This window comes from Bactrocera tryoni, chromosome 1, assembly GCF_016617805.1.
Source record: "Bactrocera tryoni isolate S06 chromosome 1, CSIRO_BtryS06_freeze2, whole genome shotgun sequence".
NCBI lineage: Eukaryota > Metazoa > Arthropoda > Insecta > Diptera > Tephritidae > Bactrocera > Bactrocera tryoni.
The window spans coordinates 58,012,152-58,037,640 of record NC_052499.1 but is presented as its reverse complement, the minus strand read 5'-3'; the positions used below and the strand labels follow the sequence as shown (position 1 = coordinate 58,037,640).

The 25,489-nt window shown below is 35.7% G+C and overlaps 1 protein-coding gene across 2 annotated transcripts in view; it reads right to left on the bottom strand.

The window, feature by feature from the left end:
* Window positions 1–2,090: 2,090 nt before the first annotated feature.
* Window positions 2,091–25,489, bottom strand: part of LOC120782454 (la-related protein 1) — a 48,453-nt gene continuing 25,054 nt past the window's right edge. For both annotated transcript variants that reach the window (XM_040114742.1, XM_040114744.1), the window contains exons 3-7: window positions 12,237–12,537; window positions 11,096–11,160; window positions 9,973–10,997; window positions 7,505–9,873; window positions 2,091–7,281 (exon numbers count right to left, since the gene is read on the bottom strand). In XM_040114742.1, coding sequence (XP_039970676.1) covers window positions 6,431–7,281; window positions 7,505–9,873; window positions 9,973–10,997; window positions 11,096–11,160; window positions 12,237–12,537 — 4,611 coding nt within the window. In that variant the 3' untranslated portion in view covers window positions 2,091–6,430. The remainder of the gene's footprint in view (window positions 7,282–7,504; window positions 9,874–9,972; window positions 10,998–11,095; window positions 11,161–12,236; window positions 12,538–25,489) is intronic.

Sequence of the window (25,489 nt, the reverse complement as noted above, 5' to 3'; positions counted from 1 at the left end):
CCGCTCGTTCAGTTTATATAACAGCTATATGCTATAGTGGTCCGATATGGGTTGTTCCGACAAATGAGCAGCTTCTTGGGGAGAAAAGGATGTGTGCAAAATTCAAGATCGGTTTCTCAAAAGCTGAAGGACTAGTTCGCGTATACACAGACGGAAACATCAGAAAGATAGGTATGTCCAAACCGACTCAGCTGATCACGCTGGTCATATATGTACATATAAATTATATATAGGGCCCCGACCTTTCCTTCTGGCTGTTACAAACTTCGTGGCAAGCTTCATATATATTATTGAAATAAAATCACATGAGCATTTTTTCACGATCGGGAAGGACCACTCCGAGCCGACCACCAAACGAGGTTTCAGATAAGGCTACTCCCTACTGTGCGACTTCTTCAGTTCACTGCTGAAGAAAATAGTTCGAACTGCAGAGCTGAATCGAGAAGGCACAATCTTTTATAATAGCTGTTAGTTCTGCTTTCTCCAGGTTGGACAAAGAAACAAAGCAAATGGGTTTGGTTCGAGGGCAAGACGCAATATCTCCTGCCATCAAAGAAATAGTCGTCGCATTCGCTACTTATGTAGTTGCCATGTCATAGCTTCGAAGTCCTAGATAATTTCGTCTGTCTTGGAACTACCATTAACCCGAATACGACGACATTGACATAGTTCAGCGAATTAAGAGACAGCGGATACGCTTTCGTTCTGGATACTCTAGGTTAAACTCCTACTTGTCCAGGATAGACACCGACATATCCAATATATGTTCTGCATGCAATGAGTCTCCGCACGACACTGGCCACCTCTTTGCATGCCCTGCCAACCCTACTCTCCGAACACCCCTTTCCCTTTGGTCCGATCACGTCGAAACAGCACGTTTCCTGGGCCACCCGCTAGATGACGTCGACGACAACCTGGATAACCCTTACCATCCAAACGGGGATTGATAACCGTTAAAACAACAAGAACAACAGCGGCTACGTTGGCTAGGTCACGTCGACCGAATGGATGAAAACAATCCAGCTTCGCGAGTACTCGACGCAGTACCCGCCAAGCGAGGCAGGCGAAGGGGAAATCCCCCACTCCGTTGGAAAGACCAGTTGGAGAAGGACCTGGTTACACTCGGGTATAACCGTGTAAGCGGTGTCTACGCCAATAAAGAAAAAGATGATAATCTACAAAAGTGTTGGCGCGTTTTTATTGACCCCAAGTGTATGTAGTGTTCAAAAAACCGTGGAATAACTAAAAATCTCTTAAACTGGAATAAAAGAGAAAGCATAATGTTAAATAAAACAAATAAGTTTTGAGTTTTTCATGTTTTTTATTGCATTTTTTATAGATTTTTTACGTTTTTTTACACTTTTAATTTTTAACATTTTTTTGTGTAGTTTTTTTAGTTAGTTTGATTTTTTTTACTGAATTAAGCCTTTATAAGAATTTGTAATTGTTTGGTTTTTTTGTTTTTTTTTCGTTTAAATTAATTTATAATTAGAACTATCACTTTTAGGTAAACTTACATACAATAATATTAAAAAAAATATATATATATGTTTATCTACTATATATATATGTATGTATATATGAATATAGTACAACATAAGAAGTTATATAAGTTTCCATTTAAACGCAATAAGAATAAAAAGTGTGTATTAAACATTTAAAGAAAAATATATATGTGTGTATGTAACTAAGGAAGCAAAATACATAATATTTTTATATTAATGTACGCTACAACAATATCTAACTGTTAGTTAGTATGTGTGTGTTTTTAGCTTTGCATTTATTTATGTTTTCAACTTTTTGGTTTAATAAATTTTTCTTTTTCGTTCTTTTTCGCTAAGTTTTGATAGGAAAACAAACGGTACCTGCTGTTGGGTGTGCTCAAATATGTGCGATTCCTTTGTATATGTATGCTATAATTAATTTGCATCGCCAAACTGCGCACATATAGCCAACTGTATGGGGGGGCGTGGCAGCGGGCAGCCAAAAGACCGAGGCAACAAGTGCTGCGCGGCGCCACAACCCGACCGACAGCGACACCGCGCTGTGCGACAATGTTGGCTGGCTGTTTTTTTATTTAATTTGTTATATTTTTTATTTAGAAATTTTGAAATTTATTAGTTATTCACGCATATTATTTCGTATATGTTGTTATTCTGTTAATTTTGTGTGGGTCTGAATTTTTTTGAGATTTTACTTTAGAATTTGTTTTTTTTTTGCTAATTTTTCTTGTGTTTTTGCACACAAATTGCAGCTATAATAGTTAATATCTTTTTCACTTCATTTCTACGCACCGTAAAATTATTTACAAGAAGAAAAATATTTTTATGTAAATTTATAGCCAAGAAGAAAAATAAAATTATTCTAAAAAAACGCATTAAAATTGTTATAATTTAAGTATAGGTATTTAAATAATAAAAAAACGATAATATTCAAATTACAGCGCTAAACTTGTTGTTGTATATATGTATGTACACAAAAAGTGATTTTTCGTTAATTACAAACAAACGTATTGCAAATATTTGTTGGTTTGTTGCAAACTATAATAAATTATGCCATTTTCATTTGTTTTTGGTTTAACGAAAAACGATTGCTTCTTTGTTTCAAATAATTATACATTTTCTCAGTTTCAGTTTTAGTTTACATAGTTAATTCGTTTTGGTAAAAAGTCTCTATATAAGTATATATTTATATTTTTTTATATGGTTGTATGTGCTTCAACTTTTTGTTACTTGCTTCATTAGTTTAACTTCTGCTTTTTTGTTTTGTTTTTGCACTTAAACATACATAAAAAATTAATTATTTCTTTTTAAATTATATTTTTTACTTGATTAATTAGTTATCGTTTAGTGTAAACAACTACATATTCTCAGCTCATGACGGTTCATTGATTTAATGGTTTAATTCGTAATTTTGTTTGGCTACATGTAACGGCTTGTTGCAGAGTTGCATTTAGTTATTTCAGCATTTTATAGTTAATAATATTTAAATTCAGTAGTTTTTTTTTAGTTTTTAGCGCATCAAAACGCTTTCAAATTTTTATTTATTTATATAATTTTTTTTTTTTTACTTTTATTTTTTAATTACTTAATTTTTTTTTATATTTATATGTATTCGTTAATTCAAAGTTGTAATCAAAAACCAAATGAAAACTTAACATTAATTAACATATATATGTATATAGTTTGAAATCACTTACACAACTAATTAATAAAAAAAAGTTAATTATGAAATCATTTGAGGAAAAAAAACAAATCGAGAAAAAACAGACGCTCAACCGTTATATGGCCGGCAGAACAAGTGTTATACAGAAGTTGATTTAATTGCAATAATGTATGGATTTTCTTACGGCAACACAGTGCATTTGGAATTCGCGCATGCAGCGTTATTTGCAACACGACGTTTTTGTTATTTTTATAAATTTCTATTTGGTGATTTTGGTGTGAGTGTGTGTGAAAATGCTATTGTTGGGGCATACACTGTGTAGTAGTAGACGGCAGTGTGGGTGTTTGTGTCAATATATATGTATATATAAATGTTATGTGGCATGTGGCAACATGTGTATGCAATATTTTTGCTTGAGTGGCATAGTTTAAATTAAAAGAATGTGTAAAAAAAAATTCACAACGTAATCGTAAGGAATTTTGCAATTTGTTGCATTGATGAGTACATTAACATTACTTTACTGGTTAGTGGTAACTTATGTATTACACACAATATCAATATTTAAGAAGAAGAGCTCTACATTCTTTTTAACGGTTAGGAAATTTGTTGCTGCTTTTTGGGTGCTTTATATGACACATAATTACAACATTTTGAAACTGCAACATTTTGGAGTTGCAACATTTTGGAGTTGCAACATTTTGCAGTTGCATACATTTTACAGCTGCAATATTTGGAAGTTGCAAAACTTTGGAACTGCAACATTTTGGAGTTGCAACATTATGCAGTTGCAACATTTTGGAGTTGCAACATTTTGCAGTTGCAAACATTTTACAGCTGCAATATTTGGAAGTTGCAAAACTTTGGAACTGCAACATTTTGAAGTTGCAACATTTTGGAGTTGCAACATTATGCAGTTGCAACGTTTTGCAGTTCCAAAGATTTTACAGCTGCAACATTTGGAAGTTGCAAAACTTTGGAACCGCAACACTTTAAAGAGGCAACATTCTAAAGTTGCAATATTATGCAGTTGCAACATTTTGCAGTTGCAAAAAATTTACAGCTGCAACATTTTACAGTTACAACATTTTAGAGCTGCAACATTCTACAGTGCAACATTTTGCTGTTGCAAGATGTTTGAAACTTTTTTCGCATGTTGCATGTTATGCTCTGCGACTTTTTGTTGTTATAATGTTTTCTTGCTTTTTAAATGCTTATGACTCTACAGCTGTCTTGCTTTAGGTTTACTTAGTTGTTTGTTGCAGCTTTAATCAAACGTTTACATAATTATTGCGTGTTAACGCTTACAATATTTTAATATTTCATAAATTTATATTTAATTTACCATACAAATATATTGTTGTTATTGTTTTCGTTTACTGCGCATTGCATTTAAATATCAAGTATCAATCTATATATACTATATAACTGTACTTTACATATAAGCATACATATTTATATATGTGGTTAGTAGTAGTAGTGTTTGTTGTCGAACAGTTGTCAACGTCATAACGCACTCACTATATAATACATACTTATACAATATAAATATATAAATTTTATTGGCTTAGCAATGCTTGTATACAATTGTTATGTCTGCCTTTGTCATTTATTGCATTAATTTACTTTTCTTGTGGCTTTAGACTAACACATAATTGTTGTAGTTGTAGTTGTATTTTTTAAATAACTTCATTTAATTAAATTTTTTTTTTTTTTTTTTTCAAATTACTTAGCATAAATATTTTTGCATATTATGCGTTTTTTTTCAATATCTTAGCTATTTGCCTTCTCCACTCTGAATTGTTTTCTAATGACCTACTACTTCATATGTAAGCGATTCCCTTTCTAAAAAAAATGTATATTAATTTCCGCTATGCAACGCAGTGCAGCAGCATGTGTGTCTTCCACGCGTATTTCTTTAACTTTTAACTAATTTACCTTTGCTGCTAGCTAGTTTGGTTGGCACTGTACACACACACATGCACGCAGTTGGCTGCACTGTGTCGACTACTCGCTACGCTCTTGATTTGCCGCTACTCTTACTTTAAAAAAATGTGTTTACCCAAAAGTTGTAGTCCAGCACAATATATGTATGTGTATCCATACTATATATGTAAATAAAGTACATATATATATTTAGCAAATAGAAATATTTATGTGAAATTGTTTGCAATTTGTATCTAACTCTGCTTGCAGTAGTAAACCTTAAATGTTATGCATCAACAATGCATTATTGCTCAATAGTTTCCCCCCCATTGGCTTGGCGCAACAGTCTCATGTTGGCTATATATTTTTTTATGTGAGTGTAAACCTCGTTTGCTTCGTATTCGTTGTGTTTTGGTGAACATCTGTTGAGCTAAAAGGAGCTGCTCATTACAACCGTTACAGTTAAACCTACTCACTCACACTACACTCAACCAACCATTCACTTATGGAAGTTTGTATGTACATATGTATATATTGTGGTGTCAAACTCCTTCCCTTTGATTGCCTTTTTGCCTTTTGAAAATATCAATGCATATTTGTTTGTGTTTGCGCTTTTTTTCGCATTTTTATACAAAAGTCACTTTAGCAAATATATTTCTTTAACGTTATATGTTCGGTTGTTTTATATATGTAGATATATCTATGTATGTAAAGTCGTAAAGCGACGCTTTGAACGTCTATGAAATTAGATTTACAATTAATAGTAACATGCATGACAATATCGTAGTAATAGTATATAAATGTATGTGTGTGTGGGTTTTTCATAAAGTTTTGCAGTATTTTGAGCATCTTCATAATTTATTTTTTTTCATAAATTAAGTTAAAAAGAAAATAAAAACAAAATTCAGGTGTATGTAACATGTTTTAACATGATTTTCAATCATTTACACGTTGCGCTTCAACTTGACCTTGCGGGTATTTGTATTTATTAAGAATGCCAGAGAGCAAATGTCAATTTTTGCGCAACCGTCTTGCTAAGGGTTTACTAATTTTCATTGTTATAATTTGATTTGACTTGATATTTCGCTATCAATTGAACTTTTTGCATTCACTTGCATTATTTATTCCGTTGTCTGCATATTAGTTTACCGTTATGTGTGTTGTATACTAATTTTGTGTGTGTGTGTCGCTTGTAGTCATGAAAATACTCAAAAACTAGCAGAAAACACATACGTTATGCAAAAAAATATAGTAATTATAATAAGATAAACTAACAGTAGCAAATAAGTGTGTGTGTGTGTTTTTTGTTTTTGTATTCAAGGAAAATCATGCTAATAAACAATTATTTCTCCGCTGATGTTGCATTCACGCCCGACGCCGCCACGCTTGCCGTTGCGGCTGGCGCAGTGACTTTTGTTGCTGTATTGTTGTTGACTATCGATTTATTACTTGATTTTGCTGCTGCCGCCGCCGCATAGTTCTGATGATGTTCTTTTTTCGCCGCTGTTGAGTTTGCGCCCAGCGCATTATTGGAATCCTTAATTTGTACTTGTTGCTGCTGCTGCTGTTTAGGCTTTTGCGCCTGTTGTTGGTGTTGTTGCTGCTGATGCTGCTGCTGCTGCTGTTGTTGGCGATTTTGCTGTTTGTGCGGTGCCAAACCGGAATTGCTGCCGCCACGGCGCAGCTCGTGCGGTGAACTGCCGTAATGGTGATGATGATAATTATTGTTGCGTGTCACCACTTGCGGCTTATTGCCCAACGAACCGCTACGTACACGCACATTACCACTGCCGAAGGAGCCGGTGCGGCGTCGGTTGCTGCTGAAGTTGGCATAATTGCCGGCCGGTTGATTATTGTGTTGCTGCTGCTGTTGGTGTTGTTGCTGATATTGTGGTCGATTGCCGACATAGTCGCTGCGATTGCTGATTGTCGTATTCGGCTTGCGTCCACCGACGCCAACTACCGTTGTGCCATCACTCTCGGAGACGCTGCGTAACCGGTTCAAGTTGCGACCGCGACCGAGACTGCCAACACCTTGCAGCATTTCATTGATTTCGGGCTCGACGACACGGAAGTCTTCGATAGTTTTGAATTTTTTCAAGTACTCGGCCAATTTTGGCTTTACCGTAAGTTTGTCGGCATTTTTGTAGTATTTGAGGAAAGCCCAGAATTTCTCTAGACCGTAGAGTTGACCTGCAGGGCGCAAAGGGTGAGTATAGTTAGTATTGTAAAACCAAAAAATTAACTAAATCTACTAATATGCTTATTGATTTTTCAAACACCGCCTTAATTGAGGCAATTAGCTATTCGACTAAGATAGCTAAACTTGACTAATTGAAACAATTAGCTAATTGACTAAACTAAGGCGCTGAGCCAGAAAAGCCAATAGCAAATTTTCGTCGCTCTCATTACTCACCAATTTCATAGTCGGCGATTGTCTCATCCTGGAAGTCCTCATAGACATTTGGTCGGAATTTCTTCTCTAAACCGTACGAAAAGAAACGGAACAGACACTCCAATCCATAGCGGAAGCCGTGGCTGGCATCGTCCAGCGCCAAAGAACGGAACTCATTGTACATTGTTTTGTTGAAATTTTCACGCAAAAAGAATGACCAGAAACGATACAGTGTGTTCATCTCCTGTGATTGGCCATAGCCTAGACGACGGCGCTCCTTCAGGCAGCGTGAATGATATTTGTGGTAAGCTTGTTGTGTAAAATTGTTCTCCTTTAGCAACGAGTGCGAAGGATGTTGGAAGACCGGCAAAGATTGTGGCACAGATGAACCATAGGATGAGGTTGTTGGTGAAGTGCCCGCCGACGAACCCATAGAAGTGGTACGTGGACGATGCTCGACCGAGTCGAGCAACCAACCGACGTGCGCCTCCACTGGTGGATTCGATGAATGGCGGGTCTTACGTTTACGTGGCGTACGCGGATCAATTGAATGTGAACTGGGTGCGGCATAGAAACGTGCACGACGTGATTTCAATGTCGAATTGAGTGTACTATTCAGTGTGGAATCCTCATCCTCATAAGCTGGCGGCGGTGGTGGCGGTGCTTGTTGTGCGTAGATGCGTTGACCGCGACCACCACTCATTTTCTCAAAATCTTCTTGGGATATTACATTTACCGTACGATAAGCTGTGCCCACATTCGATGTGGTCCAGAGATCTTCCTCATAGTTGGCCAAACCATCGTTTATGACATTCTCGAGATCTTGTGTGATTTTCGTGCGTGAATGGTAGTCGGCAGTGCGATCGTAGCCTTCGTGTTTCGGTGCACGTTGTACTTGTGAGACAATCAGCAGTTTATTAATGTCGCGATCAGCAAATTCGTAGTCGGATTCGTCGTCGTCGGAGAAATTTTCGGTGAAATTATTTATACGTCCAGATGCTGGGATGGGATCCATAAGTTCTTCGTCGAATTGGAAATCTAATTCTTCCTTTTCAGTGGCATTTGTGGTGGCGCCAACTGAAGCTGCTGCTGATTGCGGGGTGGGCGGAGAAGCTGTTTTGTTGTTGATAATGGTTGTTGTGGTAGTGGCATTCGTAATGTTGTTCGTGTTAATTACATTTTTGGCATTCGATGTGGCGGAGGAGGCGTTCGAAGTGATCAATGTGGTTGTTGCCGTGTTTGTTTTTGTAGCGATTTTGTTTACATTATTATTGTTATTTGGCGTGATCGATGATGATTTCGTTTCAGAGGTAGCATTTGTGTTGGATGTTTTAATGTTTTGTTGTAGTTGTTGTTGTTGTGTAGATAGCGATTGTGTGGAGTGTTGTTGATTGGGAGATTTAGTATCTTTTAAAGCATTTGATTTTGAGCGTCTCTTTACCTCTTTCCACATGCCCTCAGCGGCATCGCCCGCCGTCTCGTCGGCAACCACCGCCGCTGTATTTCCAGTGTTGCCTTGCTCCTCCCTCCTCTTACCAACACTCTGTTGCACTTTCTGTGGCGTCGACGACGTCAATTGCGGTTGTGTAGGCACTGTTGGCATCTTCACGCATTCGGCCAGACCACTCAAGTGATCGGCCAACTGAGCCACAGCACCACTGCCAGTCTCCACTTCAGCCACTTTTTGTGTGAGCGCGCTTATGGCCTTCTCTGCATTCACAGCTGGTGTCGGTACTTGCTTCACCTGCTGCAACAAGAGCGAGGAGACCAAATTTTGAGAGTTGCGTGGCACTGGCGGTGGCGGGATGCTAGTCAATGGTTTCGTTGCCATAGCTGAGGTAAGTATGGGCGGTAAGGGCACTTCGCTGGGGTACGCCACACCAGCAATGGGCGTTACCGTAGGCGTGGCAGCCACAATGGGACTTGCCGCATTCTTATTGTCATCAGCTACAGTTTGAGTGGCCGCAACGTTAACACCATCGCCACCACTGCCGGGCGCAACATTGTTATCGTTGCCAGCGCTGGCTGTAGCATTCGCTGGTTGGTTAGTCTTTTGTATATCATTATTTACACTTTCTGGTGTTTGGCCAATTGCAGTGTTCACTGCTGCATTTGAAACAGCCACCTGTGCGGCTGGATTAAATGTAGTCTCGATCACGTCGCGAATAGGCCATATTGTGGGATTTGTCTTTGTGCGTACTTTGTAGCCTTCGAGAAACTCCAGCTTCTCGGACTCCTTGATGGCGTTAATGAGCAATGCCACGTCGGTAGTCAGAGCTAAGACGCGATGAAAAGAAGCAATCAATGTGACTGGAATACAACCTTCTGGGTCCATTTTACGACGCAGAAAGAAATCGCCAGTTAAATTCTCTTCACTGAAGTAGTATTCACTGCAAGTAGAACGTTCAGGAAGTTAATTAATATCGGAGTTTTTTCTTATAAATTTTATTTTAATTTTCTAAAATTAATATGGTTTGAGAAATACTTACACTTGTTTCTTGATCGATTCCTTAACCGCTTGTGCGTCCATTTCAATATAGGCCGCCGGCACTGGGCCGTAATAGTGCGTGCCCATGAGCACAAACGAGGACTGTTCGACACCGGCTGCATCCGCCGGCAAATAGCTTGCGTATTCGCCACTGGTTAACAGATGGCGTGGTATGCGATTTGACGTACGACCTGGTCCCGGTCTTGTGAATCCACCGCGCCCTTGCCGCCCACCCCGATAGGACGTCCGGAAGCGCCGTTGCGTGCGCGCTGGCCGCTCGTAGTCGCGTTCTGCGACGCTGCCGCCACCGACGGCACTACTGCGCTCGGTGCCGCTGCCGCTACGCCAGGAATCAATGCGCTCAGTAGGGCGGGAAGTGGGCCGCGCTGGGCGTTCACCGCCGCGTACTGTTTCACCACCGCCGGCACTTGGCGGTGCATGTTGACGCCAATCGCTGCGCTGTTGTTGTTCTGTTGCGCCTCCGACATTGTTGTGATCACCGCCGCTGCTGCGTTGCTCTTGATTGTGGTACTGCTGTTGCTGCTGGTGATAGCGAGACGTAGTGTTTGGTAAACGTCTAGCGGGGCGTCCAATCGGTTTCGGGCGGCTGGATTTGGCAAGGTCGATTTGCAGAGGTCGCCACTTGTGTTTGGGAATCTTCTTATTGATGCCATTTGATCCTGAGCTTGTGTTGGCTGCTGCTGTTGTGGCATTTGCGGCACTAGATCCACTGCTGCCTTCACCGCTGCCTGATTGCGTACCAGACTTACTGGACTCATTTGCCGTTTGACTTGTTGTCGCAGCTTTGTCGCCTGCTGTGGCAGTAGTGCTTGTTGTTGCTGTTGCTTGATCAGCGTTGCTTTGTGCTGTTGCTGCTGCCGCTGTACTAGCGTTATCCTCTTTATTATTGTTATTTGTTGCGTTTGCAGAACGCTGCTTATGTTTCGTGGAACGTTTAGATTCGTTATTTGTGGGCTTGCCACCTATTAGCATAGGCCAATCGCCGGCGTTAGTGAAATCACTTGCCTGCATAAGTTGAAAGGAGAAAGGAATTGGCGTTTTTAAATTGATTGTAATTTTTGTGGTTATGGGAGGTGGCAGAGAGTATAATGTTTTTGACTTACCTTTTGATTGACTTTCTTGCCTTTATTCACAACCGCAGTCGGTGCTACGTCTGTGGGGGGTACAACTGAAAATGGCAACAAGAAAGTGGATATAACTATTTTAAATAATTACAACTATAGTAAAGGTCGATATAATAAAAAAGAAAAACAAATGTAAGAGTTGTCGACGCAATTATTTTGAGGTTAGAAGGTTAGATTGAGTTTGATTTCTTCTGGGTTCAATTAGAAAGGCCTACTTTTTGGAAATGTGTGCTGGTGAAAGTATTTAGAATTATTCATTATAAACAATAGCCAAGTTTTACGCAATCCATCTAACAGTGTCTGAGATAAATTTTTAGGGAATTTTAGAGAATTTTTCGGATTATCAGAGCAAATGTGTGCTTGATATCAAGCCACTAATCAAAGTGGGTTCAAAAAAACTCAATTTTATAAAGCTCAGTTACTTATAAAAACAATGTGCTTAGTATACATAACCTCACATATGGAAATCTTTCTCTAACATGAAAAAATCCATATGCTGTTTATACTTCTTCTTCACATTTTCGACAAATTTTGTTTACGCCATACGCATATTCGCTACGTGATTAATTTTTAAATTATTTTTTTTATTAACAATTTTCTATAAAGCAAATGGACTAAATTTGAATAGGCAAAATATTGTACATGTATGTATGTACGACTATGTATTAAAAAATTATATTAAAAAAGAACAAATTATACAAAAAAAAATATATATGAATGTATATAAATACGATATGCCAACGAGAAGTCGGTAATTTCAAAGCAGGTTTGGCACAGCGGTGCGAATTTATTGAAACGCAATTCAAAGCCGAAAATTGTGAAAGGAAAAACAAAGAGAGAAAAATGTTGTTTTGGCCGCACGATAAAATAAGGTGTATATAAACGTGGCTGGAACAGGTGTAATGAAAAAACGAGTAAAGCAATTGAAAAAAGGAGAAGTTAAAAACAACACGCCACTCCTCATCGCTAGCAGCTTCGTGTTGGACTCGCTTTATATTCTAGCCATCAGCACACCAACAAAAAAACACATTTCTACCTCAACACTTTTATCGACAAAAACAAGTTGGTACAAAAACAAACAAAAAAAAAACAATAACAACTGCACCTTACACACACTCACCAATAGTTGTTGCTGCTGGTGCTGCTGCCGCCGAGGCTGCTGCTGTTGAGCTTAACGCTGTTGTTGCGTTTACCTCGTGCTGAGTGGCTGCTGCTGCTTTACTGCTGTCGGTGCTTGGATTGTTGCTTTTATTGCTATCAGCAACTGGATTAGTATGCGCCGGAGCAGTTTCTGAATTGTTGGCAACTTTTTGGGGTTGTTGCTGCGTTTGCTGCGGCTGCTGTTGTTTAGGTTGTAAAACACGCTTGTTTTCTAATGGCGACGAACCGGTTGTTTTGGGGCTGGAAGACTGTTTTGATATCTGAAAGAAGCAGGAAAAATACGTTGATAAAAACGAGGTTAAATTTTTACGTTTGCCAAAATTCTTTTTCAACATTTTCAATTTTGTTTTTATATCAAGTATATATTCAAATGTTAATTAAATGAAAATAATAAAAAAGTAGGAGAAATGTGACAAACCAGTATTGTCGAAAAGCGGTTGACAGGTTTTTCGTTTGCATTTATGGTGTAGTAGTAGCACAGGGAGCTCTTGAGTAATGTAAATATTTATGGGGGAAAGAAAAAGTTACAAAAAAAAATTAAACATTTTCGAAAATGAAAAAAATTCCCATAAAGGAAAATTATTAATTATTTTATACTTTTCATCGTAATATCAACCAATGAAAGTCTAATTTTGTACATGTCAGTATTAATTTGTATCAAATCAATTGGCCTACATAAGTATTATCTAAGAGGACACTTGGTTAATTGACATCAATTGTTGCCTGCTTTTACTGGCTTCAATTATGAATATTGATGGTAGTTTCCATTACAAAAACAAACTAACTTACATAAACATGTACCGGTATTTTTTTCATTGATTTTGTTTTGCTTTTTTTATTATTTTTTGTTTGGTTGTTTTATTTTTTTATGCTTGATTTTTTTTATTTTACATTTTTAAATTTTTTGATTTTAAAACTTTCTTGCTTATTTATTTTTATTGTTGTTTTAGATTTTTTTGTTATTATTATTATATTTATATTATTATCATATGATTTTTTTTTATTATTTTTATTTATTTATTAACGAATTTAATTGTATTAATTCAAAATTCATAATTCTACATATTTGATTTATATTTAAAAGTAAGAGTTTTCAAGTTCATCATAACCATTTTCGTGAATTTGATCACTTACCCTCCTTAATTTTGCGACTGTGCTTAATTGAGTGACAATTAACTGCCAAATTTCTCTAATATCACATGATATGCTAAACATACAATTAAAAATTACTTAAAATTCATATTGATTCGCAAAAAATGTGTTTACGTGACTTTTGGAACATCGTCACTTTAATTTTTCAGTTTACTTGGCATATATGCGTCTCGCTCACACACACTCTTCACTCGGGCACAAAAGGTGCAATCTGCAGAGCAAGCACATTTTTCAAAATACGCTTTTCCAACTCAATCGAGTACCCCCCTCTATGCTTTAACATCAATTTCTGCCTACGCCCAACCGCCAGCACACTAGAATACCGGGAGCATAGCGCAAAAGCATTACATTTCAAACTACAAAGTACGTGTATTTGTGTATATTGGAACTCTCTGCTGTGGCGCTGCTCCAAGATAATGCGCATAAACGCTGTGTGCCACCAACAAAAGAGAGACGAACGCCCAATTTGCGGTATGTAGGCAGCTGACATAACCTCAACATGTGTAGAGAATGCCTGTACCACAACACATAAATATACTATATGTTTGCATATTGGTAGTGTATGCTTGTGTGTTTATTTATTATCGATATGAATTTTACACAATTTTCTGCTGGAAAAGTACTCGTACATTGGGCACATAGATGCCGCAGCCAAACGAAGTTGGTGCGTATGGAAGACACGAAGACAGAGCTTCGATTTGCCGCATTGACGTAATTTCCATTGCGGAGAGCATGTTAAAGCACAGTGCATAAAACTAAAAATAAGTATAACAAAGACGCATGGTATTAAGTGAAATTAATTAAGAATTATTTTCAGTGAAATTTTTGTAAAATGGCATAAGTTGATTTAAACTTTTTGACTTTATTAAACTATTGAAAAAATGGCATAAGTCAGTTTAAAATGTTTCGAGTTTATTTAGCTTTTCAAAAAAATTCAAAAAACGGCAAATTTATTTTAATTTTATAAAATTCAAAAAACAACACTTAGGTATATGCTTTTAGTATCTACAATAAAAACTGAAGTCTTTTTAGTATTTTTGTTATCCCCTTAAGCTTTTTGAGCATACATATGTATGTGTACATATGCACATCGGTATGTTTTGGTATATCGCACTAGATTCGTGGTGGTTCCACGGCATTCATATTGAAATTTACCTCTTCTATATGATTTTGCTTTGCGCTGCTTCTTTCCGCTACCGACTCGCTATTGATTTATGCAAAAGTCGCAGTTTTTCTTCAGAAGCACTTCAAATTTTATATTCACCATATATTTTATTTTAATATGGAACTTAGCACCTCAATAACAGTATAGTTATAATAATTTTAAGCTTTTATTGCGCTTTCGGGTTTCCAGTTTACAATCTGTTATCACTTTTCGTTAGCAATGGCATAAAGCAATAACTAACACTTTGTGTTATTTTTTTTTTTGTTGTTTGCTTTAAACACAGCTATCTAATCACTAGAGTAGCGCTAGATTGCAATAAGTTTAACAGTTTATGCGATTTGAGCACTTTTATGAGTTCACTGCAGAATCCTCACAAGGACGTGACAAAGTTTCTGCTTTATGTTTGTATGTGTGTCTCACTTTCAAATGAAATCAAAGTTCACTTTGGTTGTTGAAGGAAAAAGTTTTGCACTTTTTAGATATTTTTAGATTTAAGATTTCTTGGTTTGCTCTACTGAGACGTCTGACTTGTTCAGTGGTTGAAGAAGTTCTGACTTGTTGGCGAGTCGCACGATCGCTGAAATCGACTTCACCGAGCGGCGTCTACGTGAGCGACGAGCGATAGCCCGAGATAGCGTGTACAGAAGAGCAAACAAGCAACCGCACAAAACAGCGATGGCAGCAATAAAACAACAAAGAGCAAAACAATGCACACACACATACATACATATGTATTTATATAGGTAAGTTATTTGGTGACTAAACAGTTGGCTGCCTGCCTGACTTCATATTGCTGTTGCCGCTGGACTGGTGCATGCTGACAGTGCATGTGCAGGGCCACAATAACACCAACAATAATTACAATAACGCCAGCACCACTTGGAGCGATAAATATTTTTGTAGCATTTTTGTTTTGCTCTGCCCGTACACAATGTAGTTATTTGTTTCACACGAGTGCCAATATTAAGAACAACTCACGTAGGCCAAGTGTGGAGCGCGGCGGGGAAAGCGGACATTTGTGAGTTGCATGATTAAACAAATATTTGCTTGGCTTTCCCCTCTACTAGCCTTATATGAGTTTCCCCTGATGGATATTTTGTTAAGCCAAGGACGCCGAACTTATAGGTTAAGCAAATTCAGAGAAATTTTGAAGAAAATATAAACAATTATTATGATTCAAACAGAAAAAGTAAATAAGCTGTGTTTTTTTAAAGTTCAACACCTTTTATTTGATGTTTTGGGATTAGATATTTCTCTTATCAGACTCTACAACTGTTACCGTTACTCATTTTGCGATAAGCACAAAAACATCGCCGGTTGCCATTATCGTAAAGATGATTAAGCAGGAGCCTAAAAATTTCGTATTTGGTTCGACCTCTGATGGAAACCGTTAATATTTCGAGCTATCTAGTCTAATATAGTAAATATTTTCAATTTTTCGACGGATTACGCTGCTTCCGTACAAATTAAGTCTGGAATTGCTCGTTACCACGATAATTTGGTCTATGTGACCCGTTCACATTTCAGATGTGTTTTGTGTGCGAATTTTTATTTGTCCAAGTTTGGTCAAAGAGGTAGTATTCCATAAAATTATTTGAGAAAACGTCAACAACAACATGGCACATGTGGTTGGAAGAGATTGGAATTTATTTTTCATCACAGTCGGAAAATGAGATCAGTATTTCTATTTCTATTAAAAAAATTCTGTCACTAGAATTTCACTCTAGAAGAATAGAATATTTCCTAGTTAAACTCAGACCGAAATAGCCGTAAGCTGTCTTTTAAATTGCAAGCTTAAACAGAATTGGTTCAAGCCATATAATGCTCCATTGGAAACCAAATGTACACACGTTGGAATCCAATCAGACTGATATTAACGGCGCGCTGGTCCCAGAGAAACTGAACATTTTTTGAACACAAACTGGGGGATTTAGTTGGAGATTAAATTAAACAGCTGGTTGCGACAACTGAGCGCTATACAACAATGTTTTCTAGAGGGTTTTAAGAAAGTTTGGACCTAAAACTAAAAAAATGCTATATTTCAACCACCAACTAAGCTATTTTAACGGAATCTAATCTTGGAGAAAATTACTAAACGAAATTATTTATAGATACTATTAATATCTCCGAAAGTTCCAGAATGATTTAAGTGCATTTGGTGCAGTCCAAAAACAAATTACTGCAATCACTTATATTTAGGCGCAGCATGAAGTCATCAGACAAGTTATAAGTGAAAAACACTTCGAAAAATTGATGTTTGTTGAGAACTGTATGTGTATAAAGCGTGTAGAGTTGGAGTTGAAGAATTGTTTGTGCTACTTCACCAATAAAATGAGTAATCTGAGCAAAAGTGTGGAGACTCGGAGCGACAGATTTCAAAACAATGCGCATTATTCATACCTGAATTCGAGTCGAACGACCTGGTGGTTGCTGGCGACTCCATACATATCTGGTGATTGAGCAACCACCCGGCGCGCGCGCATAACGAAATATAAGCCAAAAACAAACAGCTGTAAACAGAAAAGCGAGACAAAAACAAGTAAGACGAAAAAACAACAATGGTGACTGACTGGGGAAAGCGGATACACACATAATGAGAAGGTACAACATGGAAACATTGTTGTAAAACCGTACGAAGCAACCAAGCACAACATAAATAACAAAAAACAAACACGATGTATGCGCGAGTTGGCACGTACACCACCAGCTAGCGGTGCGCCTTGAGAGATGCAGTGCGTCGGGTGTAACGCACAGGCAGCGCCTGTGAAACACTGGCGCACGAGTGAAGGTAAACGGTGGAAACCTAAAGCAAATACATCTAATTAAGAAAACTTTTTTATATAAAAAGCGATACGAAAGTATAGAGCAAAATAAACCGCGCACACCAAACGACCATAAGCTCTTAAAGACCTAAATGTTTACAAAAAAAAAACAAAAAATAAATCAATTACGAAAACAAGATAAGCTGGCAGCGATGCCAGTACGCGTCCTTCGAAGCTGCTTATCAGCCGAACAAGCCACGAGGTTCGAGTTCGAGTACGCCTTCTGGAGGCGCAACATGACACGTGTAGCTGCTGTTGTTGGCACGTAACCGAGTAAGAGTGCAATTCGAAAGTGCATTTCGGAAGCCGTAGCAACGCAATGCAAGAAAAAGCTTACAAGCTGCGTAACCAATATTTACAAGCGGCGACCACGTAATATTCGTATGTAATTGCACTTAGTGGAGCTGGTCAAACGAGGTCGGTCATTAAACTTTACGCCAAATGGCGACAATTTATGCATATATGAGTAGTTAAGAAGGCGTAAATGTTAAAATTTAGTTGCATAAAATCTACAAAACAGTTAATAAGATTAGTTAGAGGTAGACAAGTATATGCAAAAGTAGGTGTGTACATACTTAAGCATGTAAGCCGAGGAATGGCAGACGTGCCACGCGGCCGGTCCTCCTTCGAAGTTAGCATACGAGTTAGAATATTGTTCTCAGTAGCAATACATATGTACATATGTATGTGTGTATATTCTGCTAAACTTGTTCAATTGTAAACAAGGTCACTGTATTATTTATAATTTTTTCGAGGCGATAAGATAGACAAACTCACTTGAGTATTCTAAGCCGCAGAATTTATTGATTTTTTTTAATTTATTGGCTGTTATTGTTGTTGTATATGTACTAAAGTGACATAAAGCTCTTAATTACTCATGACAATATTTTAAAATTGAGTATATTTGATAGAAAGCGAGAGAGCGAGAGGGAGAGTGTGGAAAAATCATATCGAATTTCAAATGCAGTTAAAAATAGTCGTAACTTTTGTAGTAAACAAACCTTGAAGTTGTTTATTACTCCACAAAATGGCGCATGTTCATTTATATGAATATAGAAAAAATGCTAGAAAACTGGTTTTAACATTAGAGCTGTGAGCAAATTGCACATGTTCCGTGCTAACAATAAACAATATATTTTTATTACAGATTTAAAGGAGATTATGTGTATAAACATGCATGTTAAATATTAAGTCGAGTTATAAAATTGCAACATATACATACATAGAAACATTTGTGTAGATATGTACTACAGCCGTAGGTATGTAAGTGTGTAGTATATAATTTTGCTGTACAATGTTGTGTTTTATTGTAGAATTCGTAGGCACGTCTCTAGCATATTTGCACACACTGTATTTAGTATAGAATTTTTGAGTATGTAACCATATTTATATTTAGGGCACAACAACAAACAGCCAAAAGAATGTAAAAAAAATATTGTGCCATAAGATTACTAGCTGTAACTTAAGAAATGAAAAATAAAATAAAAACAACAATAGCAAAAATAAAATAAAAATCCACAAAAAAAAAAAATAATTAAAAAAAAAAAAAAAACAATTTAAAAAAAAAATAATTAAAAAAAATAAAAAGGAACAAAAATTAATCAAAAATAAAACGATTCAAAGGGATCGTACGATCGCTTACTATTTACAGATAAGTAATACTAAACAAGCGCTATATTTAGCTCGACGCCTTATCTTGCTGGAAAACAGTGTAGCGCTTTGTAAGCTGATTAATTTCCGAAGCCCTTATAAATGTACTACAATCAAACTATATACATACATGACATGTACAAATCCAGTTATAGAAATTCATATAAATCACAATCGGAATTGTTTTGTAAATTGCAATTGTGGGCGAGGCGAACGTGTTCAGGCTTAATCGAGCTAAAAATAGCTCGCGATTGAAAATTTTCCACTATTTGCAGTAGAAAAGACAAGTATTTAAATAATATTGCATATACATATGTATGTACATATAGTGTATGCATTAGTTTATATAAGATAACAGTTAAGTTGAAATTATGAAAGCTTGAGCGCTTGCTTCAAGCATCATTCATTAATCGGATCGAATGCATTGTTTACGCTTTATGGCGCTGGCTGAGGAAGTTGCGGGCGGAAATGCGGTATTATTTAAATATTTTAATCAGTTTTAATTAACAATAAACTTGAGAGACTCTAAAATTATATGTGGAACATGTGCGCTTTAATTGTAGTTGTTTTATGATTGATAAGGTAGGAAGCAGGGGCTGGCAGTCGCTGCTGCAACTGAAGGCGTAAGGCAAACTCATCAAGCAAAAAATAAATATATAAAGTAATTTAAAGGAAATAATAAAAATACACCACATATAAAATATTAAAAAAAAAATAAATATAAAAAAAAAAAATATAAAAAATAAATGAAAGATAAATAATAATAACGATATAAAAACTAAACACAAATAAACAAATAAAATTTTACAATATGAAATTAAAAGTAGAGCTAAATAAAGAAAGAAAAATAAACAATAAATAAAAAACAAATAAAAAATCGATTAAATAAAATAACAAAAAAAAGTAAATACAATAAAAGAAATAAAAATAAATAAATAAATAAATAAAATAAAAAAATAAATACAATAAAAAAATAAAACATAAATAAAAAATATCAATAAATATAAAAAAATACTTAAAAATGAATAAGAAATGCGAATTAAAAATAAAAAATAATAACATTAATAGTAAAAATACAATGAAATAATACAAATATAATATAAAAAAAATATTTTTTTATTTTATTTTCTATATTTAAATAAAAAATAATAAGCACAAATAATGATAAGATATAATATGAAATTTTAAATAATAATAAAAGTTATAAAAAAATGTATGATAATTATAAAATAATATAAATAAAGCACACACCAAACTAAATTGACAAATAAATAATAAATTTTAATAATAAAAATAAGATTTGTAAATTTTATAATACCTTCGGTACTTTTGTTTCAGGTTTTTTTTAATATCAGCGAGCTTAGTAACCAAAAATACTTAAAAAAAATTAGAAACTTAGATATTCTGAACTAGCATTGCTACCTATGTATATAACGCAACACAGATATTTGTGATATATATTATACAATCGTTCCAGAAAGACGATCGGAAAAACTCACAGATACGACTATGATTAATGGCATAGATCAGCCCTTAAAAAGGCTTAACTTTGACAATATATTCTGGGCCGATAATTTGGTGGAAAAAGTAAAAGAATTTCTCTGGTACCATCTACTAAAACATCTGCTAATGAGATTCAAGCAAGTTTCAGTTCTGAGGCTGACTGACCTAACCACAGTTTGTACAGTTGAAGAATTACTAATTTAGTATTCTATCGATTAAATAATGTTTACAATAACTAAAGTGCATCTAAGCCAAAACAAAAGGGCTCTTTGAAAAACCTACATTGGCCTAATCTCTTAAGGGAAGGTTGGAGGATATAGACCCGACAATTTACAGAAAGCTAATGAAACTTATGTCAAAAATAATATTTGACGTGTATGTATTTTCTTCCTCAAAAATTTCTTGGCACCTGCTATTTATTGAAAATTATGATTTACTAATTTTTTTGCTTTTTTTTTCTATGAAAAATATTTAACACAAAATATGTGGAGTTGGCGGCATACAATTTTATTTCCTAACTTTAAATGATATCTTCTACTTAGCTATTATTTACCAAACTTTTTCTGTACACCAGCAACTAAGTACCAAGCAACTTTATCTTGATTTATGTTATATATTTCATATATGTGTTTGCTTTTGTGATAAGATAAGGGAGATAAAACTTATCATAAGAAAAACAATAGTTTGAAGTGCGTGTAAAAATAGTGTCCAAGCAATTTGTGACACTTCACGTAACCGACGAAAATTTGGCTCAAATTAATGACAATTTGAAGTGACCACATGTGGGCGAGAATAAAATAATATCGGTATGCATTGTTTGGTGCTTATCTGGCATATCAGGATATGCACCCAAACATACATACTTGCGAGTATTTACAAATTTGGATCATGCGATGCTGATTTTCGTTAGTCAGTCTAATTTGATTGTTTCAATTTAAATAAATCGTACACTCGAATTACTCTACGATTCGCTTAAGCGGCCATGGTGTCGTTGCTGTTCACGTGCCCAGAACGTGACAGTTGACGCAAATGAATTAACACGCACCAACTAACTAATAGATAGATTACAAAGAGTGGGAACATATGGGATGAACAAATATGTACATTTATATAAGTGGGAATTATCGCACTTTTTTAGCGAAATATTAGCACTTGCCCTATTCACCCCACTCGAGAGCATGATAACGGGTGCTGAAGCGAAATATTGCATGTACATTAAGACAAAAAAGCAGCCGTAAATTGTAATTAAATTCCACCTGCAAATGATTCTTCAAAAAAATTTATTTTGCTAAGTAGCGCGCTGCGATTTTTACAATGGATAAAAATATCGAACAAAGAATTTTTCTCAAATTTCGTATTTCTAACCAAATTTCGTGTGCGAAATCGTTGCGAATGTTGGAAAAGGCTTACGGTAATTCAAAAATACGAGTAAATACGAGTCTACGAGTAGTACAAAGCCTTCCAAGACGGTCGAGGGGTCGTTGAAGACATACCTCGTTCTTTAACTGATGAAAATATAAAAAAATAAAGGATATTATGCTTGAAAATCGCCAAGCAAGTATTAGAGAGATGGCAAGAGAGCTCGACATTTCTCGCGAATTCGTTCGAATGATTTCGGTGGATATTTTGGGTATGAAAAGCGTTCTTGCTCGACTCGTCTTGATAAAGCTGAGTTTTTTTTTCAAAAAGAGTACGACTGTGATTTAAAGCCAAAAACGAACAATCGATCAACCACCGAATTCACCAGATTTGCCTCCGTGTGGTTTTTCCTTGTTCCCCAAATTGAAATTGCTGCTCCGTGGAATCCGTTTTTTGTCGATCGTAGTGATAAAACAAAAATCGCTGAAGGAGCTGAAGGCAATCCCAAAAATTAATGAAAAGTGTTTGGAGGACTGGAAAAATCATTGTCATAAGTGTATTATATCTGGTGGGGATTAAAATAAATATTTATGAATAATTAAATTTTTTGCGTTTTCCGGGTAATTTTTCGCCACAATATATAAATATTTTCAACCGATTTTCGTATGGAACAAAATGATAAGAAATCAACAAATATTATAATACAATTATGGCAATAAAATTAATCATTAAATTTTGGTGATTATGGCAGCGCCGATGACGCACAGAATATTCAAATGAAGGAAAAGAATAAATACAAAAAAAATTTAAGAAGGAATCGCATGCTACACACCGCCGAATAACTACCTAAACGACAAGACTAAATCTAGAAAAATTAATATACTAAAATTTCGTTTCGCGTCGAACGCGTGGCATTTCGCGTTTGCGATGATCTCAACAAAATTTGCCAACAACAGCGCACACTGACCTCAATTGTTAGGTAAAAATGCGACATTCTAAGGAAAATCAATAGCCAAGCCGGCTGCCAAGTGCTCTGCATACAAATGCACATAGATACATATATACATAAGTAAGCATGTGTCAGCACCATATTAGCTGTGGTCACAGCCCACATTGTATAAGCGCTGCGTCCCCCCTGATGAAGGTGATACTATTGTTGTGGCTTGTGGCATGTAGAAGGTGCAAAAAGAAAAGAAAAGTAAAAGTGAATCGCTCTATTTAGCATGCTTAATTGTTGTTGTAGCGGATTGTGTTGTTGCAGATATTTTCATTGGCCCCAAAAGAGTTTCTTGGCATAGGTTATGGAACTTTTCATTGCAGGCATTATGTGCATCTAGTATTTGTTGTTAAGGTTTTCGAAATGAGCGATGATACATATATGTAGGTAATGAGGGTTGAGGTGCTTATGACTAATTTCAGGATAATTTCAGGTTTGACGTTAATAGTTGAGTAGACGAAGCTGTTGCAAAGAAAAGTATGATTCATACGAAATTGTATCGAGTTTTCAGCTATATTTCCGTCTAAGCCTTTTATCAAGAATAAGCTTTTAAAAGTTATTGGCTGTTTTGAAAAACCGTTATTAATTTAATTATTACTTACTAAAACTAAAGTCTACAAGTATTAGGTTATATAAACTTTAAGTTTTTTATAGCAATTGAGCATTATTTAATATTAAACTTCAAGCCAATACAATGGGCTAAGTGAGCTTACGCGTTTTTCTCGAAACAGTGTTTTTGAAGTCGGTTAGCTAGATTTCTCAAGAACTACTCAACCGATCTTCATGAAATTTTACACAGGTCACTGGTCAAATATACCTTTCATAAAGGCTTGGGCTAAGGATTTTTTTCGATAACAACTATTTGAATAAAAAAAAGTCTCGAAATTTTAATTTTTGTGTAAAAATATCTCCCAAAAATCCTTCTATTTTTTCTTTCATCCAAGTTCTAAGTTAAAATTTAACTAAAACATATATTTTTTCATTTTAGATGATCGTGTAAGGAGTTATCCTGTCAACTCGAGCGCATATTTTTCCCGAAGGGTCACTGAAAATGTTGTCACAATGGCCGAGTTTAATATATTTTTCCAAAACTTTCAGAATTTCTTTGTTAATAGGGTATGTTTGTAACAGTAAAAAAAATCTAGAAAAATATTTCATTTATTATATGAGAAAAAATGTTTGAAGAAATGCTGTCTTTTACCCGAGGAAAACCATGTAACCCCTTAAATAATAACGAGTTCGGCTAGTTGTGAAGCACTTGGTGGAAGAGAATGAAACATAAGCTACAAAATAAAAGCTTGGACACTGTCGCATAAAAGATTGCTTACCGAAAACTTTGAAAAAATGCGTTAAGCAACTCTCCAAGCGAAAGTTTTATTTATTGTTTTTTTAACTTGTAATAAAAGGTTCTTAACGAAACGTTCAATATATCAACGGCTTTACTGGAGAGCAAATAGCGCTTAAAATTTTAATTACGAAGCTTCAGAAAAGTCGCAGAATCTCAATAAAATGTCGAAATCAAGGTCCGGTCATCTCAAAAACAAAAACAGTCAGATGAAAAAGTGCCAAGAAAATGTCAATTTTGATGAAATAGGATTTTTAGCTCAATACCGTCTTCAATTAAGGTGACATTTTGCTGCTGTTGCCAGAAGGTCTGTCGGTCAACATGAAATGCCACATTGTCCTTTGCTTAAAGATAAACAAAGAAAATAACCAAATATTGTTAATTGTTCGAGATTATTTTGGTTAAAAAAGGCAATGTAACTCAGCAGCATAGAAAGAAAACCGGGGCACGGGAGGATACAGGATGCGGGCCCACAGTTCCATTAATATATTGATATTATACACATTACAAATTGTTGCAGAGAACCGAAACCCCTTCTGAGAACTCCGGGACGGCGTCCCCGATCTCCCCACCTTTTACAGTGATATGACTATGTACAAGATCTCACATATATCGAACTTAGCGTTAAAACATATTTTCTGTTGTTAAAACTGAAAATATTTGCTAATAAAGTATGTTTTGGCATAATTAGAGAGAAAAAGAATAATGGAGCCATGAAAAAGATGCAAAAAACCTTAAAGAATGGCTATCAGCAGTGGTCCTCAAAAATATTTGGGGAATATTTTATGCCGCTACAACAATGCTAAAACAGCATTAAGGTCCTGTCGGAAGATATAACCACACAATTCATTTTGAAAGTTAAAAAGCTGTTCAGTTAATTCGAAAACAAGGCAGTTCAGTCTAATTCATGATATAATTTTTTATATACTTTTCAACTTTTTTAAGAACTACAATTATTTATTTATAATAAACAAACTAAAAATTAATATTTGGTAAAGGTAAATGCTTGCCTTCTTGTTCGCTCCTTATTCATTAGCACAATACTGTCGGGTCTCAAGCAGAATTCACAGCACGTTTCACTGATATTTGAGATTCCACGTGCGTGCGCTTTTAAATTATTTATGCAAATACTTGTCGTGGTTGAATTGTTTTGAATAAAATTGAACAGTTCAATAGCAAAAGCTTTGCACAATTTCTTATTGTCAATTCAATTGGGTCA